General features: G+C 37.5%; 1 protein-coding gene and 1 long non-coding RNA gene across 3 annotated transcripts in view; both read left to right on the forward strand.

Annotated features, from left to right (window-relative positions):
- The window catches only part of rtbdn (retbindin), a 47,075-nt gene extending 39,439 nt beyond the window's left edge, over positions 1-7,636 (forward strand). The window contains exon 7 of one of the 2 annotated variants that reach the window (XM_009299101.5): positions 1,744-7,636. In XM_009299101.5, the coding sequence (XP_009297376.1) occupies positions 1,744-2,097 (354 nt within the window). In that variant the 3' untranslated portion in view covers positions 2,098-7,636. 2 annotated transcript variants of the gene reach the window in all.
- A 4,720-nt stretch (positions 7,637-12,356) lies between these two features.
- LOC141381122 (uncharacterized) overlaps positions 12,357-17,341 on the forward strand; it is a 51,949-nt gene continuing 46,964 nt past the window's right edge. The window contains exon 1 of the long non-coding RNA XR_012400792.1: positions 12,357-12,435. This is a non-coding gene — a long non-coding RNA (uncharacterized lncRNA). The remainder of the gene's footprint in view (positions 12,436-17,341) is intronic.

Here is a 17,341-nt window from a genome sequence, read left to right on the forward strand (position 1 = left end):
CAGTGGCTTTTGAACTACATTTCCATACATTTTCCATACATTTCCATACACACACCCGGTCTGTCATCTACACTGATTTACAACCACAGCTGTCTCTGTTCTCCGTTGATTACCTGGGGCCTCATGTACGAAGACTTGCGTGGAAATCTTACTAAAACATTGCGTACGCACATAAGCTGTAAATGTGCGTACGCAGAAAAAAATTCAGATGTATGAAACACTGCGTACGCCGAATATCACGCATATTCTTTTGTACATCTGAATGAACGTGAAACTGAGCGCAACATGCACGAGCACAAAACCCCTCCCTGCCTCCCCCCCCGTATGAATATGCTAATGACTATGCTAATGGCAAAACCCAACGAAAAAGCAACGGCAAAATCAAGCAAAAAGAGAAACTTTGAACAGAATGTGAAATGGAGGTGCTGCTTTCGGAGGTAGACCGGAGAAAAGCGGTGTTATTTGCAAGTTTGTTCTCCGGAATTAACAACAAAAGAAAAAAATAGAGTGGGAGAGTTTAGCTGATACGGTTAACACATTTGGGTCTGAACATCGCACTGAGTGCATTTAAAAAAGAAATAGTGTGGTTTATATCTGTAAAATGTTGCAGCACCCTTAGCAGTCTCAGTAGCGCACCTCGTAAGACGTATGTGATTATGTACTGACACGTTCAAGCATAAACTCGGCTCGAATCCAGCGTCTGATGAACTCTTTCTTCTTTTTTTCCCCGCTACATATCAGATTTTGCCCAGTATTTATCACGAGAAAGACAAGTAGGAATCATCAATAAGTTTGTGCATCATATTTTATTTGCACATTTATTGAATGGAAATGTTTCTGATTCACGCATGCAAATTCATCTTCACATAGTATCTTTATAGCAATGTGCGTGCAGTAGATTGCTCAGATTAGGAAAACAGGCGACCGCTGCAAATTGTGCTTTAATGTTTAGCTGGTCAACTGTATGGTATGGAAATCTTACATACCTACTATATGAACCCGTCTCATACAGACGCCATTGCAAGGATCAGACACTTTGTAGAGAGGAATTTAACACAACTGCCTCTAGGAGTCGCCAATGGAAATAAAACAGACACGCACAAAAAATGTGCGTACGCCTGCCAGAAAGCTGCCGTGAACCTGCGCACATTCCCACGTTCAGTTCATTGTTAGTAAATCCAAACGTGAGCGATTCTGAGCGTGAAACCTGGCGTACGCAAAGTTTTTGTGCGTACGCAGCGTTGATACATGAGGCCCCAGGACTATATATTCAGTCTTTCATCCTCTGTTGGTCGTTGTCGTCTTTGGTATGTTGTTCCTAATCCTTGCTCTTGTATCTTGTTGTAGTCTAGTTCGAGTTTAATCTGTCTTAGTTTCTTGTTTTGTTTGTTTGTTTGCTATTTTGTTACTTTGTACTTTGGATTTTTGGATTTTTTGTCACTTTCACTGCACTATACATCAATTAAACTGCACTTGGATTCTACAAACTGTTTTTGTTCCTGTTTACAATCCCGTAACGTGACACTCGCATACTGTTTTTTCAATACTATGGATTCTGACATACTACTTGGCTTGCATACTGTTTTTAGCGCACTATATAGTATGGAAGTATGCGATTTAGGATACAGCCACAGTTTGTAGACTTTTTATTGCCGTGCATTTATTGCTCCTTCAAACAGTGCACTACTTCAGGGTATAGAGGGTGTATGATTTCAGATTCAGCCTCATGTCTGTGTTTTTCAGATGTATCAGCATGGCCGGGATCTCTGCGAGAGTCTTTGGGGCGACGCGTTCATGACTGTTGAAGACGACCCCGGTGAGGAGGACGGAGTGGAGGGCTCCAGCTGCGGCTGTCTGACGCTCAGCCCTTCAGATCGAGAGGTGATCGCGGCGCTGAGGGTTCAAGAAGGAGACCCTGAGGAGCTGGACACCACTAAAAGTGGTCTGCCGCAGTACAGGGCGCCGTGTCCTCCAGCGCAGCCTCAAACACGCAGCGCCACAGCGCCACCGCAGGCGCGGAGGAGCAGTGTGAGCAACGGACTGCGCAAACGCTCCGTCCTCGCCACTGATATGGAGGGAAGTGGAAGCGGATTTTAGATTATTATCTGTGCTTTAGATCTGATGAATGTTTCTTAACCCTTGTGTATTGTTCAGATGTACTACCCTTTCGTTATGTTCGGGTTTTGCCCCAATGACTTCCATTTATAATGACGCTTTTTGATTGCAATGCCTTGACACCATACCCAGCAAGCATTTTTTTGTTTTTAATAGATGTCTAATAGATGTTTGAACTTATCTTGGCTAAAACAAAGATAATTTGGGGCTGTCAGTGAAAATAGATGTCTCAAAATAAGCCAAAGCTAGACTAGTCCTGAAATAAACAGAAATGATTGACTACACACATTAAGTCTGTCTAATCCAAAGGTGTCAAACGTATGGCCCGCAGATGATTCTGTAAAGTATAAAAATGAGCTGCAATTTTTCAATAAAAGAAACCGCTGTTCCAGTTGTGTCCACTGGATGGCGCAATAGCAGACTATTAATTTTATCCGATCCGGAAGACTGAATAAGCGTTAGTTTGACAGCCTTCTCAGAGAGAAAGACCACATCTATGCCCTGCCACACCACACTAAGGTGATCTCTTGTGGAAACGTAACAAAGGAGGCGTGGCAACCAACCACACCCCTAAACTCAACCATCATTGGTGGATGAGCAAATCCTACTAAATTGTACGAATGAGATTGTACGTCGGTCCCCACTAAGTTAGGGACCACAAATCTTTTTGAGCAAGTAATGAGCAAAAATAAAAGAAATTTACAAGCAATTGAATCACGAATGATAATCTCCCCGGAAATTGCGTGTCGCAACCCCCCTCCACCCGCTCTTCAAATTCGTTGCGCATCCCATTCTCTTCCCACCTGTCTTCTTATCATAGCTTCACATAAGTCACCGTGCACTCCCCTCCCACCCCTACCCTCTCCAACTGCTCTTCAAATACGTTACGCAATGACCCCCCTCCCCCCTGGTCTTTAAATACATTGCACACTCCACCCCCAAATACACCCCCATTGCACCCTCCACCCTGCACATACACCCCTGTTGTTTTTAAGTTACATATACCATGATTTTACTCCATGTAGCTGCTGAAAATGAGTCATTTTAAGCCAGAAATTAAGCTTTTTATTGCAATAAAACTGATGATCAACAGTAAAAATCACACATTTGACCTCTTCCCAACAGGGAAAACCAGCAACAATCAAGAATGCATGATTATATACTGTCATGTCTTTGCAATCAAAAGATGTCCTCATAATTGAAGTCAATGGGGCAAAAACAGCCCCCAACATAATGAAAGGGTAGTCACTTTGCCCAGAGTCTATTGTTGAGTGCTTGAAAAAATTTCAAAGCATTTTCCCAAAATATTTGTCAAAGTAATATTTGTAACCAAACATCATTCCATTTGCTGTAACACAGAGAGAGTTGTGGTCAAGTTAAGACTTAAATGAAAACATCCCCCGCAGCACACAAGAGGTTTAGAAGTATTTTATTTTTTATGTTTTATAGTATCTGTTGAACTCAAGGTAAACTACAGTATGGTAATTCTAATGTTTGTTTCAACAAAACAATCCTGTGTTAAATATCTGTTTATTCATTTCCATATTCTGTGTCTTTTGCTTATTAACAGATGTAACAAAGTGACTTTTATTGACATTTTAGAAGTATGAAATAATAAAATGATGTATAAGAAATACTATATAGAGAAATAATTCTGTAAAATAACAGAAAATGTTCGGGCAGTTTATTACAAGTGTATTGTAGCGTAACATACAACACCAACCCAGACAATTTAGCACAGCACAACTATTAAAATGTCAAAAAAAGACCATTTTTAGTACTTGAAAGGTGTTGAAAAAAGATCAAGATTCCATAATGCAGTTCAAAAGCATAACATGAATCACAAAACATGTAAGCGTGCTAATTTATGGATATTGTTTACAGTATAGCCGCTACTCTGCTTATTTTAGCGATTTAAAGGCACAGTTCACCCAAAACTGTCATCATTTACTCTCCATTCACTTGTCACAAACCTGCTTGACCTTTTTTCTCCTGATGAACACAAAAGAAGATATTTTGAAGAATGCTTGAAACGTGTAACCATTGAATTCCATAGTATTTGTTTTTTCTACTGTGTTCAGTTCTTCAAAAAATTGAACACAACAAAAGAAAGAAACTCATAAAGGTTTAAAACCTCAAAAAGGGTGAGTAAACAGTGAGTACATTTTAAATTTAGGATGAACTATCCCTTTTGGAGCAACATGAAAAGTTAGGTCGGAATCTTACTGAACTTTTGGTAACACCTTACAATACTACACTAACTAGACTAGCAACGGTGCAATCGAAATCCCACTATGTAGAAAAAATCTACGTAAATTAGCAGTATTCATGTATTTTGTGATTAATGTTTTCTTCCTTTCATTTATTTATGTTTTTGAATTGTGTTATGGGAGCTCAGGCCCGGATTGGCTAATCGGGTCTGTTTTTTGGCCGCGAGGACCGGTGTTCCTAGCTGCTTGCACTCTCAGCAGTCACACTTTTTTCTTCTATTTATTTATTTGACCATAGCTTTACTCTTTTTAATCATTATTTTACCGTAGTGCCGCTCTTTTTATTTATTTTCTCGCAGCCCCGTGAGAAAAATGCAGCCTGCAGGTTAACTAACGTTAATGATGATGATGTAATGCAACTATCGACCCCAAACAGCGGCACCTTAGTGAATATAAGAATTCGAATAAAATGAATAAAACACCTGCTCAATGAAAATCAAATGATTCACTACATTAATAAATCTGACATAACTTGATCAGAAATCTAAAAATAGGAGAAAAAGATTGAGCCATCAAAAGAAAGTAGTGCTGTGTCTTAAGGGTCGCAAGTCATTAGTTATTTTTTACTCTCACTTTATTAGCGCCAATGTGGTCCAGTGGTAAGCACATTGCATTTCAATGTCGCAGATCTGTGATTGAATCTCCCATGAAAATTCGATTTTATTTGATTTTATTGTTAAGACATAAAATACTGTTAGGGCTGTTGAACATTTGAATTTTTAAAGCAGCAGTTTTCTTGAAAAAGACGCGATAGTGCCATTAGTAACTGAATTGGAATCAGTCGTGAACTGAGGTGGGCCGGTCTGGCTTGAAACTCCAGGGCTGAAAATGAGTCCCACTCCGGCCCTGTGGGAGCTTGCCCTTGACTAACAACTTTTGATGCTGAAAAAAGTACTTCTGTTAACATTTTTAAGTTTGAAGTGATATACATAGTATGCGATGGAAATAGTTGTAAACGGTAATACAAAAAAGTGGTAATAAACTTAATTCTTTATTATAGAGCTTCAAACTACTATGTCAATAAAAGTCACTTTGTTAAGGCTGATTTATACTTCTGCGTCAAGCGCAGAACCATTTCCCAACAGGGAAAACCAGCAACAATCAAGAATGCATGAGTATATACTGTCATGACTTTGCAATTAAAAGATGTCATCATGATGAAAGTCATAATGGAAGTCCACTGGGTCCTGCCCCAAAATGAGGGAGGGGGTACTTCTACATTAAGGTAGCATTCGGAAAAAACAAAACACTCGCAAGAAAAACCCAGCTAGCATTTCAGAAGTGTTATTGCAGAGCAACACAAACAGCACGACCACACGCATTGCAGGCGGATGATTCGACGTAAGTGTAAATCAGCCTATAGTTGAATTTTCAAGCAGAGATCACTGTAATTCCTGATCATAAATAAACAGAAAACACTCGTGACTCACAGATTCATTTTAAAGTAATGTTAGGAAAATGTAGAGGCAGTGTATATTTGTGTGCAAAATGATGTCAATCTGAGTAGCATGAGCATGACCGAATGTCACGTGACTGGGGAAGATTTGCGCAGGGGTGTAGCAACCTGGGAGGAAGGGGGAGAGGGCAATACGTCCCCCTAACTTTTAGAGCCAGACCATTTAGAAACAGGTGATTGATAATTATATGAATATAAACTCTCATTCAGCTGTTCCTCCACTTTTAAAATGTCCGCTACGGCCCTGTTTGCGTGTGCAAATTTTGCGTCTTAACAAATATTCGAATAAACAAACATTCAGCTTCAGTTAGAAACGCCTCACATTACATCAACAATGATTGCAAATCTTGTTCTATAATGGTGTTTTAATAGTGGCCCACTGCTTCAAAACACACCGTTACATTTAATGTGTTATTATGGATTTACTTTGATTTCAATATTGCTGTTATCGCTTTGTAGGATTTCATAGCAATCACAACATATGATGATAAGATAATGAATTGTATGTTGGAACGTAACATAATCGCACACCGTCTTTATATTTCACACCATTGTATGTGCATAACTGACGTCTCCGACATAGGCATATTCTGAAAGCGCACCCTTATTTACGTTTCTGGAGATCGCAGATTATGTAGCCAGAGCTACGTATGGCTGCATTTCGTCTTTAAAACGAACGCTACGGGGCGGTATTGCGCCATTCTTTTCGCTTACCTCCATATGGACGGCTTTCCCAATGTTACCAGTTTGCGCAGTGGCTCGTTTTGTACATCGGCAGACTTGAGACGCAGAGAAGAGTTGTCCACCACGACGGGGTTCGAGTCTGGTGAAGAACGATTTCAGAAAGCAGGTAAAACAAAAACAGAAAATTAGATAAACAGGTAAATAACAGGGTGAGAATGTGGTAAATCTGAAAACGTGGTCAAAATCAGACGAGGGCTTTTCTTTTTCTGGATTGCTTTTAAAAACTGTCGATTGGGTTTAGGGAAGTGGGTGGGCGCTGGTCAATCGGTGCTTTTGAAAACACTATTGGTTGGGTTTAGGCAGTTAGCTTAAGTTGCGCTCTAGACTGCCATTTAGCAGAGGGGGAATTTGTCTCCATCCCGCCCCTAGCAAGATGTCAGTGTTCGTGTCGCCCTTTCGTGGATGAAAGAGAAGAGCAGAAAAGCGGGATATAGTGGTCAATAGTAAAGAGTGTTAGGGGGAGGGAGGGTCTTTACGCCAGCCTTGGGTGATCGCCAACATTGCCAATACCTAAATCCACCACTGGGTTTAGGGAAAGAGGAGAGTGGATCTGTCAGTCAGTCGGTCGACAGTGGCCTCTGGTGGATTTACGCACGAACAGCAGGCACGAATGGCACTCGCGAGAAAAATCTGAGATCTCAGAAAGCATACACAGTGCCCTCTAGTGGATTTGTGAAAATAAAAACTGCAAAAAATGTAGCTCCTGAGACGTATTTGGCGCTCTCCGGAAATGTACATAGGGGTACGTTTTCAGAATGAGCCTGAGTTAGACGTCTCTGTGTTGTTTAAATGTTCAGAGTAAATGACTTTATCAGCGAAAACAGAAATATACGCTGACACAAACACATGCTGTAAAGGGAATACTGTCAAATCTGTTTGCCTAGTTTTGAACGAGTTCACAGTAGGTAATGCGAGTGTGTTTTCTTTTGTAGGCTTGTAAATGGACGTAAATTGATTTGATGTATCACTATTTTGTGACTGCAGTGAGTAATGAAACATGTTTCTTATTCTACATGTCTTTAATTCGTAAATAAATAAAATCTGAATTTGCTACTAGTGTTCTTTTTAAAGCTGTTTCACTTTGTTTAAGTCTTGTGCATATTTTGTGCCACATTTACATCAGTTTTGTGTCCTTAAATAATAACATGACATTAAAACAAGATACTGTGAGATAATGGCGCAGCCATTAAACCATTTGGTTTGAGGCTTCCGATCTTATTCACTTCCATTTACTTTTTTCTTATGTTTAGTCATAAGCAACCTTGTGGCAAGTAGTCTGACTGTTTATTGCCGTTTTTGTAATCATTTAGGCAAATAAATCGCAAGTCCTAAAACAATCGCAGAAAACAACTTCCACATTCTGGTCTGATGTGTGTTTTTTTTTCTTTAAACATATTGTTTTAGGCTTTTTTGAACATGCTGAAGAAGACATTAAATATTAAGTTATGAATTAAATCTTTATGCTAAATGTGATTTTTATGAATGCAAATACACCAACAATAAACCATTTTACTTGTCTTAAATTGTGAAAAAAAAATTTAATAAGTCCATTAAAAAAATAAAAAACATTGTAAATCTTAAATTAACATAAAATTAAGTTTGACTTTAATCTATTTGAAATATAAAATATTAATAATTGGTGAATTTATTTTTTATTATTATTATTTTTTTTGCAATTGTGTTCATTTTTCTTGTTTAGTTTTTAAACGCCTGTTCAGTTTTGTTCTCTTACCTTTCTTCTGTACCTTTACTACAATTATATTTCCTCAATAATAAGGCAAATGCCCGACCATATGTGTCAGAAGATATATTTGTGCTCTAAGTACAATGTTAGTTTTGACACAAATTACTCCCTCTGTTTCATTAAGTAGCCTACAAAAAACGCCGAGACTCATGAAGATGTTCCAAAAACTTTGTTCTAACAATGTTTTCTAAAAGTATTATGAGAACATGAATCAATTGCATCATAAAGACGTTCCAAAACTGTTCTAAGAACGTTTTCAAGCAATATTATGAGAACAGCGCCGTGGGTAGTGCTGTCGCCTCACACCAAGAAGATCAGTTGTTCGAGCCTGGGTCTGTTGGCGTTTCTGTGTGGAATTTGCACGTTCTCCCTGCGTTCGCGTGGGTTTCCTTCGGGTGCTTCGGTTTCCCCCACAGTCAAAGACATGCGGTACAGGTGAATTGAGTAGGCTAAATTGTCCATAGTGTATGAGTGTGTGCGAATGAGTGTGTATGGGTTTCCCAGTGATGGGTTGCGGCTGGAAGAGCATCCGCTGCGTAAAACATATGCTGGATAAATTGGCGGTTAATTCCGCTGTTGCGACCCCAGATTAATAAAGAGACTAAGCCGAAAAGAAAATTAATGAATTAATGAATTAATTATGAGAACAATAATCAAATACAAATAACGTCATGAAGACGATCCAATACTGTTCTAAGAACGTTTTCTAACAATATTACGAGAACATTAATCAAATAGAAATAACGTCAAGAAGACATTCCAAAACTGTTATAAGAACGTTTTCTAACAATATTACGAGAACATGAATCAAATGACGTCATGAAGACGCTCCAAAACTGATCTAAGAACGTTTTCTAACAATATTATGAGAACAAAATAATAAAATAACGTCCTGAAGACGTTCCAAAACTGTTCTAGGGACGTTTTCTAACAACATTATGCGATTCATCAAGTACAAATAACGTCCTGAAGACGTTCCAAAACGTTTGTACTAACATTTACACAATATTTAAAGAACGTTAGTGAATGTTCTAGGCACGTTGCATGGGACTTGGCCTCATTTCAAGGCCATTTAAACAGTTTTATTGCGCTTGCACCACAAGATGGCACTATAATCCCACTTTAAGACAATCCTCTCTTACTGACGGCAAAGATGATTAAGGCTATATTAGGTTTGACCTTTAACATCATTTAGTTTTTTTAATGATCTGATTATTCAATATTTCAGCTATGTTCATGTTGAGCAGTGTTCTTATTCTGATTGATGAACCACCTATTTGATATGCATCATTACTAAATGCTTGTCCACATTACATAACTGATCCCTGATGTGGCTCACAGATTAAAAGCCACTCAAATGAAGCGAGACTCTGCAAACATGATGTGTTGATCCAAAGCAGCAGTCGGTGGGTGTTTGATGGAAAGTGTCACTCAGAAGCACAATCTGAGCCTCTGCGTTCAGCTATCAGTCTTGGAAGAGACAGGCAGGAATATTCATGAGATGGCAGGAGAGTTTTACAGTGTGTGAGTGGGAGAGAGAGCTGAAATGTGCAAATGTGTGTGTGTGTGATGGAGGAGATGAGCCCACATTTTGTCGTCATCAGTCGCTGATGTTTCTCCCTCCTCTGTATGAAGCTCCTTCTGACAGTCTGTCAGGCGTTAGAAAGCTTCTCTTCGTGCGAAATAAGGGAAGTATGAAGAAATAAATGTTCCATCAGGCCATCTTCAGGCTAAACCCGGAGGAAGGATAAAAATAAAGCTCGCAGGTCGTGTCGTCAAACTTTGTTGAAGGAGCTTTGACTCATTCTTGAGCTTTCACAGGCCTGTGAGCCATTCTTGTGCTAATCGAGTGAGAAATTATCATAAAACCTGAGTGATTAAAGATTTATGTAAACAGAATTACAATGCTACCGAAAGTACCAAAGCCAACTAAATCCCATATAAAAATCTAATTTATGCCAAATCATACACTCACCGGCGGCCACTTTATTAGGTACACCTGTCCAACTGCTTGTGAACGCAAATTTCTAATCAGCCAATCCCATGGCGACAACTCAATGCATTTAGGCATGTAAACATGGTCAAGACGATCTGCTGCAGCTCAAACCGGGCATCAGAATAAGGAAGAAAGGAGATTTAAGTAGATTTTGAACGTGGCATAGTTGTTGGTGACAGACGGGCTGGTCCGAGTATTTCAGAAACTGCTGATCTACTGGGATTTTCATGCACAACCATCTCTAGGGTTTACAGAGAATGGTCTGTAAAAGAGGAAAATATCCAGTGAGCAGCAGTTCTGTGGGCGAGAATGTCTTGTTGATGCCAGAGGAGAATGGCCAGACTGGTTTGTGCTGATAGAAAGGCAACAGTAACTAAAGTAACCACTCGTCACAACTGAGGTCTGCAGAAGAGCATCTCTGAACACACAACACGTCCAACATTGAGGCAGATGAGCTACAGCAGCAGAAGATCACACCAGGTGCCACTTCTGTCAGCTAAGAACAGGAAACTGAGGCTACAATTAACACAGGCTCACCAACATTGGACAATAGAGATTGGAGAAATGTTGCCTGGTCTGATGAGTCTCGATATCTGCTGCCAAATTTGGAGGGCAGAGTCAGAATTTGGCATCAACAACATGAAATCCATCCTGCCTTGTATCAGCGGTTCAGGCTGGTGGTGGTGGTGTAAAAGTGTGGGGGATATATTCTTGGCACAATTTAAGCACATTAGTACCAACTGACCATCGTGTCAACGCCACAGCCTACCTGAGTATTGTTGCTGACCATGTCCATCCCTTTATGACCACAGTGTCTCCATCTTCTGATGGCTACTTCCAGCAGGATAATGCACCATATCATAAAGCACAAATCATCTTAGACTAGATTCTTGAACATGACAATGAGTTCACTGTACTTAAATTGCCTCCACAGTCACCAGAACTCAATCCAATAGAGCACCTTTGGGATGTGGTGGAATAGGAGCTTCGCATCATGGATGTGCAACCGACAAATCTGCAGCAACAGTGTGATGCTATCATGTCAATATGGAGCAAAATCTCTGAGGAATATTTCCAGCATCTTGTTGAATCAATGCCAAGAAGGATTAAGGTTCTGAAGGCAAAAGGAGGTACAACATGGTATCAGTAAGGTGTACCTAATAAAGTGGCCAGTGAGTGAATATGACTCACTATGGACAGTTTAGCTTACCCAAGTCACCAATAGCACATAGAACATGCAAACTCCAAATAGAAATGCCAACTGACCCAACTGAGACTCGAACCAGTGACCTTCTTGCTGAGAAGCAACATGGCTACCCACTCTGCCACCATGTCACCCTATTTTTCAATCATTAGAATTATAAATATGCTCATATATATATATATATATATATATATATATATATATATATATATATATATATATATATATATATATATATATATATAGTATTTATATATGTTTATGTTTGAACTTTGGCCATCGCTAGGCCCAAACAGTATCAGCGCGTGCAGAATTCAACAGACTTCTGCGGATTTTTAGCCCATCTTTAATTTTGTTTATTTACTTGAGTAAATAAATATGTGTGAATCTATATTTATTCAGTTTTTAAATTAATTACAGTAATATTATTGACTAAAATGAAAATGTTCATCTGATTTATGCACAAAGCAGTTTGTACAGTAATACTTTACAGATTTACAGATACAGATTCAAATGGGACCACTATAGCTCAAACTTTGTTCATTTTAAATTAAAATATCCAGCTTAAAGACAGAAATAAACAGGAAGGAGGTTTGAGTGCGATTAAACCCCCATTTTAGGCTTTGTAAAATATCTCATGTAGGCCTCTTTGTTAAATATGGAACGTTGTCATTATGCAGATTTAATTTTAAGACGCTTTCTTATTTTATTTCTATTTCTTTCACTACCAATTGGCCAATTTAAATAGTCTGATACAACTGTTAGGTGATTATCTATACAGTCTATACGTTAGTTACTTTTAAATTTCGTCCAAAAGCGGAAGTGATGAGACCCGTTTTCCTGTTTGTTCAAGTGGCAGTCGTCCGACTGCCGTGGGAGAAATATCAGTGACTTTTCGCGGGCCAAGTAAGTCCATTTGTTGTTTATTAGAGATATATGAAGCACAAGACACTCCTATAGTCAGTTATAAACCAAAAAAACAGCTTTCTGTTGGTTATACATTTTTGTTTGGATTTAAATGTTCGCCCTCACGCAACATTCCATTTAATTTTGAAATCGCCCGCCAATTTCAGAGCAACTGTCAAATACGACCGTACGCTCAAAAATAATTAAGTTAAATTAAAACGATACATTTTGGGTAGTACGTTTGATCAAATATAAACAGTCTCAACATTGGGTTATTTTATAATTAATTAAAATTATAGTTAGTCCATTTTGTCCCTTGTAAAACAATCAAGCACTTTTTTTAAATGGAGGGAAAGTTAGTTGAACATTCGCACATTCAAACTTTTCCCTTTATTAGCCTGTATGATTTCAGAAAAAAAAATTGCCAATTCTAAACAGGGAAATCTTATTAGCAGCCAATAACTCTAAAAATAGTTGGGTTAAAAATTCCCCAACTATAGATTATTAGCACCTTCCTAAGTATGGGTTATTTTATTTTTATAAGGTACATATAGTATTCAAAAATATTGAACATGCTTTTTCCCCATTACATTTTAGTTTCAGATACGTTTGTTAAAATAAATCAAGAATCACAAACAATGAAGAAACAGAACAAAGTACCGACCGTTATAAACATGCAAGCAGAAAATCCTCTGTTGATGGAGCAGAATATGGAGCTCTGTGTGCTGTGTGTACATCCAAACACTTCTAAAAGACGGTCTTGTATGGTGAAACGATATAAAAACATGACACAGAGAGGTAATTTGATAAAAAAAAAATAACAACAGTATTATTGTGCTATAGCTTAAATAAACTTTATTCATTCATTCATTTTCTTTTCGGCTTGGTTCCTTAATGAATCTGGGGTCGCCACAGCGGAATGAACCGCCAACTTATCCAGCATATGTTCTACGAAGCGGATACCCGTCATCACCGGGAAACATCCACACACACTCAGACACACATACACTAAGGTCAATTTTAGCACACACTCTAAAAAACGTTGAGTTATTTATTTCACCTAATGGTTGAGTTGAACATATTCGGTGCTTTGTTGGGTTATTGTTAACCTTTGTTTGGTTATTAATTTAAGAACTCAACCAGTTGGGTTAAAAATTTAAATTTCATTAGTCAACTGATTTAACTGACACAAAACAGCTGTTTTAATATGCGGTGTAATGTTGTTTTTGCATTATAACGTTTATTTATGTTGTAACGTAATAATATTGTTGTTATTTTTTTATCAAATAACCTCTTTTTGTCGTATTTATATCCACTTCACCTTCCAAGACCATCTTATAGAAGTGTTAGGATGTGATTTAAATGTATTGTAGATTGTGGACACTGAGTGAAGCCTGCTGCAGCTGCTGGACAGCCTCTACAGCACACAGAGCTCCATATTTTGCTCAATCAACACAGAACCTTCTGCTTGCACAGTTTATAACTGTCTGTACTTTCTGTTTCTTCATGGTTTGTGATTCTTGATTTATTTAACAAAAGTATCTGGAACTTAAATGTAATAAAAATTAAAGTTCAATATTTTTGAATACTATATGTTATTTATTTACACCAGTGGTCACCAAACTTGTTCCTGGAGGGCCGGTGTCCTGCAGATTTTCGCTCCAACCCTAATTAAACACACCTGAACAAGCTAATCAAGGTCTTACTAGGTATACTTGAAACATCCATGCAGGTGTGTTGAGGTAAGTTGGAGCTAAATCCTGCAGGGACACCGGCCCTCCAGGACCAGGGTTGGTGACCCCTGATTTACACAGTCATATTTTATAAAACCAATAGTAGTTCTAGAAATAGTAGCAATAGTAAAACCAGAATGGGAAAAAAAGACATTTAAACAAAATAACCCAATGTATTGGGTTAAATTATATAAGTTACAATAACCCATAATTGGGAAGGTGCTATAATAACCTATAGTTGGGTTATATGTTGGGGTATTTTTAACCCAACTATTTTAACAGAGTACATAAACCACATGTTTTTGGACTTCGGGAAAAACGGCAACTGACCCAGCCGAGGCTCAAACTAGCAACCTTCTAGCTGTGAAACGAATGTGCTACTCATTGCGCCATGGTGTCGCCCTTAAATAAACATTATGATGCAAAAACAACATTATGCACACGTATTAAAACAGCTGTTCTGTGTCATTTATATCAGTTGACTGTCGAAATGTTTTTTTTTTAAACCCAACTAGTTGAGCTATTAAATTAATAACCAAATAAAGTTTAAAAATAGCCCAACAAAGCACCAAATATGTTCAACTCAACCATTGGGTTAAACAAATAACTCAACACTTTTTAGAGTGTATCAAAGAACATTGTTCACGGTCACTTAAATAGTGCTAATGTTGTTTTGAAGGGATACTTTGAAAGTATAGCATGGTAAACAATAGGGACCGTTAAAATGAACGACTGTGATCATATAAAACCAACTTTATAGAGTGTATTTGCTTAAACTTTCATATCAAAATCAATCGACAGCATGGAAAGTCCATTTAAATGAAGAGGTGGGTGAGATTGTTCCACAAGAAAAACTCACGAAACCATAAAGAGCTGTTGACACGCTGTTGAGAATCTCTCAGATGAAATATTTCATGACGGCGTGCTACACCTTTTAAAATCTCCAAAACAACCCGAGCAAAGTGCTTTCACGCCTGCTTTCGGTGCTTTGAAGTGGCTTCCTTTGATTTCCACCTCGAGATCGAGCAGAAAAACATGCAGGTGGGTCACTGACGTCATCCACAGGTGGACCCCGAGTGGGCTTTTCTCAGCGTGTTAAAATAATCCTACGATTTACTAGCTGTGGAACAAAAACAAACATCCCACACAATTCAGAGCCATTATTATCAGAGCCATTATTATTTAGCCTTACAATTGAAACTTTATTTGATGGCCGTATGAAGTACATAAGACACCAAAGTACCAGTTATTGTGGTAATTAATTCAGTTTAGGTCACATGTTTCACTTGCCAAAAGATTCATTCAGCTTATGAGGACACCCAAAAACACAACACCATGCAGCAACACAGTGAATTAAGAATTGTATTAACCTGCTAATTTTGAAAACAATTTATTCTGTCCTTATAATTCGATTAAGGAAATCATTGTGTAACCAGTTTTATGAAATGATTAAGAATATAAGTATATATATATATATATATATATATATATATATATATATATATATATATATATATATATAAATATAAATATATATCTATATATAAATATATATATATATATATATATATATATATATATATATATAAATATATATATATATATATATATATATATATATATATATATATATATATATATATAAATATATATATATATATAAATATATATAAATATTTATATATAAGTTGTTCTTGCCTCTCTTGAAAATTCCTCTAACAACACCATAATAGTATAAACGGCAAAAGTCAGTCTAAGGCACTCCAAAGATGTGGAATTTTTTTTTTTAAGTCTTTACTGACATGGCTATTTCTTAAAACACGTTTTGATGACACTTGACTTCATGTAGCCACAGTTTTAAGGAACAGCCATGTCAATAAAGGACTTAAAAAATAAAAATAAATTTCCACATTTTTTGAGTGCCTTGGACTGATTTTGATGTTTATTCTGATGAATCCCTTACACAAAGAGCACCGACACATTATTTAAGCTACCCCTTAACTTTTTGTTTGATTTTGGATTTTTATACACCGCCTAATTAGTATTCAAATTAACGTTAATAGGCTGCTTTTGGTGCTTCGGACCTTTTCATTGGTCATTTTTTTCTCAAGAAGGTTCAAGATTCAGAATAGGCTACTAGTTGTACAATGTTTTTTTTTTTAACAACAGTCGGTCAATAATGAAAGTTGACTTCTTGTGTCATATTGTGCGTTTTCTTTGCTTTGTTGGGTTATCTTCACAATTTATGATGACATAGCAGTCAAAATAGGTCAAATTAGAATAAAGTGGCAAACATTCTGGACCAATGGCAAATTCTGGGGGTGGGGGTGATGATGTTTGATCAAACTGAAATATGAATTTTTAATCAGCGTTATTGCTAGTTTTGTTTTTTGTTTGTACAATGATTGTTTTGTACTATTGTTTATTAAGAAAGCTATGATTGTAAATGATATATTGAATATTTTGTACAAGTGTTGCCATACAGCCAATGCTGCTGATATAGCATTAAAATATCAATAAATAAATCAGCTTCACGGCCTTGCAAAGAGTTTATAAGCACGCTTATTGTTAATAACTACAGGTACATTGACATTTACACTTACCCTTTAGTTGTTTTTCATCAGCACCAAAAACACTACCTATCCTTTAGAGCAGGGGTTCCCAAACATTTCAGCCCACGACCCCCAAAATAACAATGCCCGTGACTCGCGACCCCCAATATTCTCTGAGGTGGTTATAAATACAGAAACCTCGCATGCAATGGCACGCACACACCAACAGACCCAAGTCTATTCTTCATTTATTTATTTTTAATGTATGTGAGTGCTGTAAATGGGCCAGAAAGTTTAACCTGGTGATATAAAATCAATCTGCTGCAACTGACATTAATATAATGTAATTATCCCAGAGGTCGCAATCCAATAGTACTAGTAACTATAAGCTACTTTAGAAACTGTATAGTACATTGTAACTGTAAAACAACATAAACAACATTTTTTTTCCAGTGGGTTATGGATAAAATATGGCAATTCTTATGGTTTAATAAAAAATAGATTTTTGGAAATCACCAGGTGACCCCCCCCCCCCCCCCCTTCATTGTCCCGCAACCCCCACTTTGAGAACCACTGCCTTAGAGATATAGGTTAACTCACCCTGTTTTCTCTGTATAAAGG

The sequence above is a fragment of the Danio rerio genome, chromosome 3, assembly GCF_049306965.1.
Source record: "Danio rerio strain Tuebingen ecotype United States chromosome 3, GRCz12tu, whole genome shotgun sequence".
In the NCBI taxonomy this organism is placed as follows: domain Eukaryota; kingdom Metazoa; phylum Chordata; class Actinopteri; order Cypriniformes; family Danionidae; genus Danio; species Danio rerio.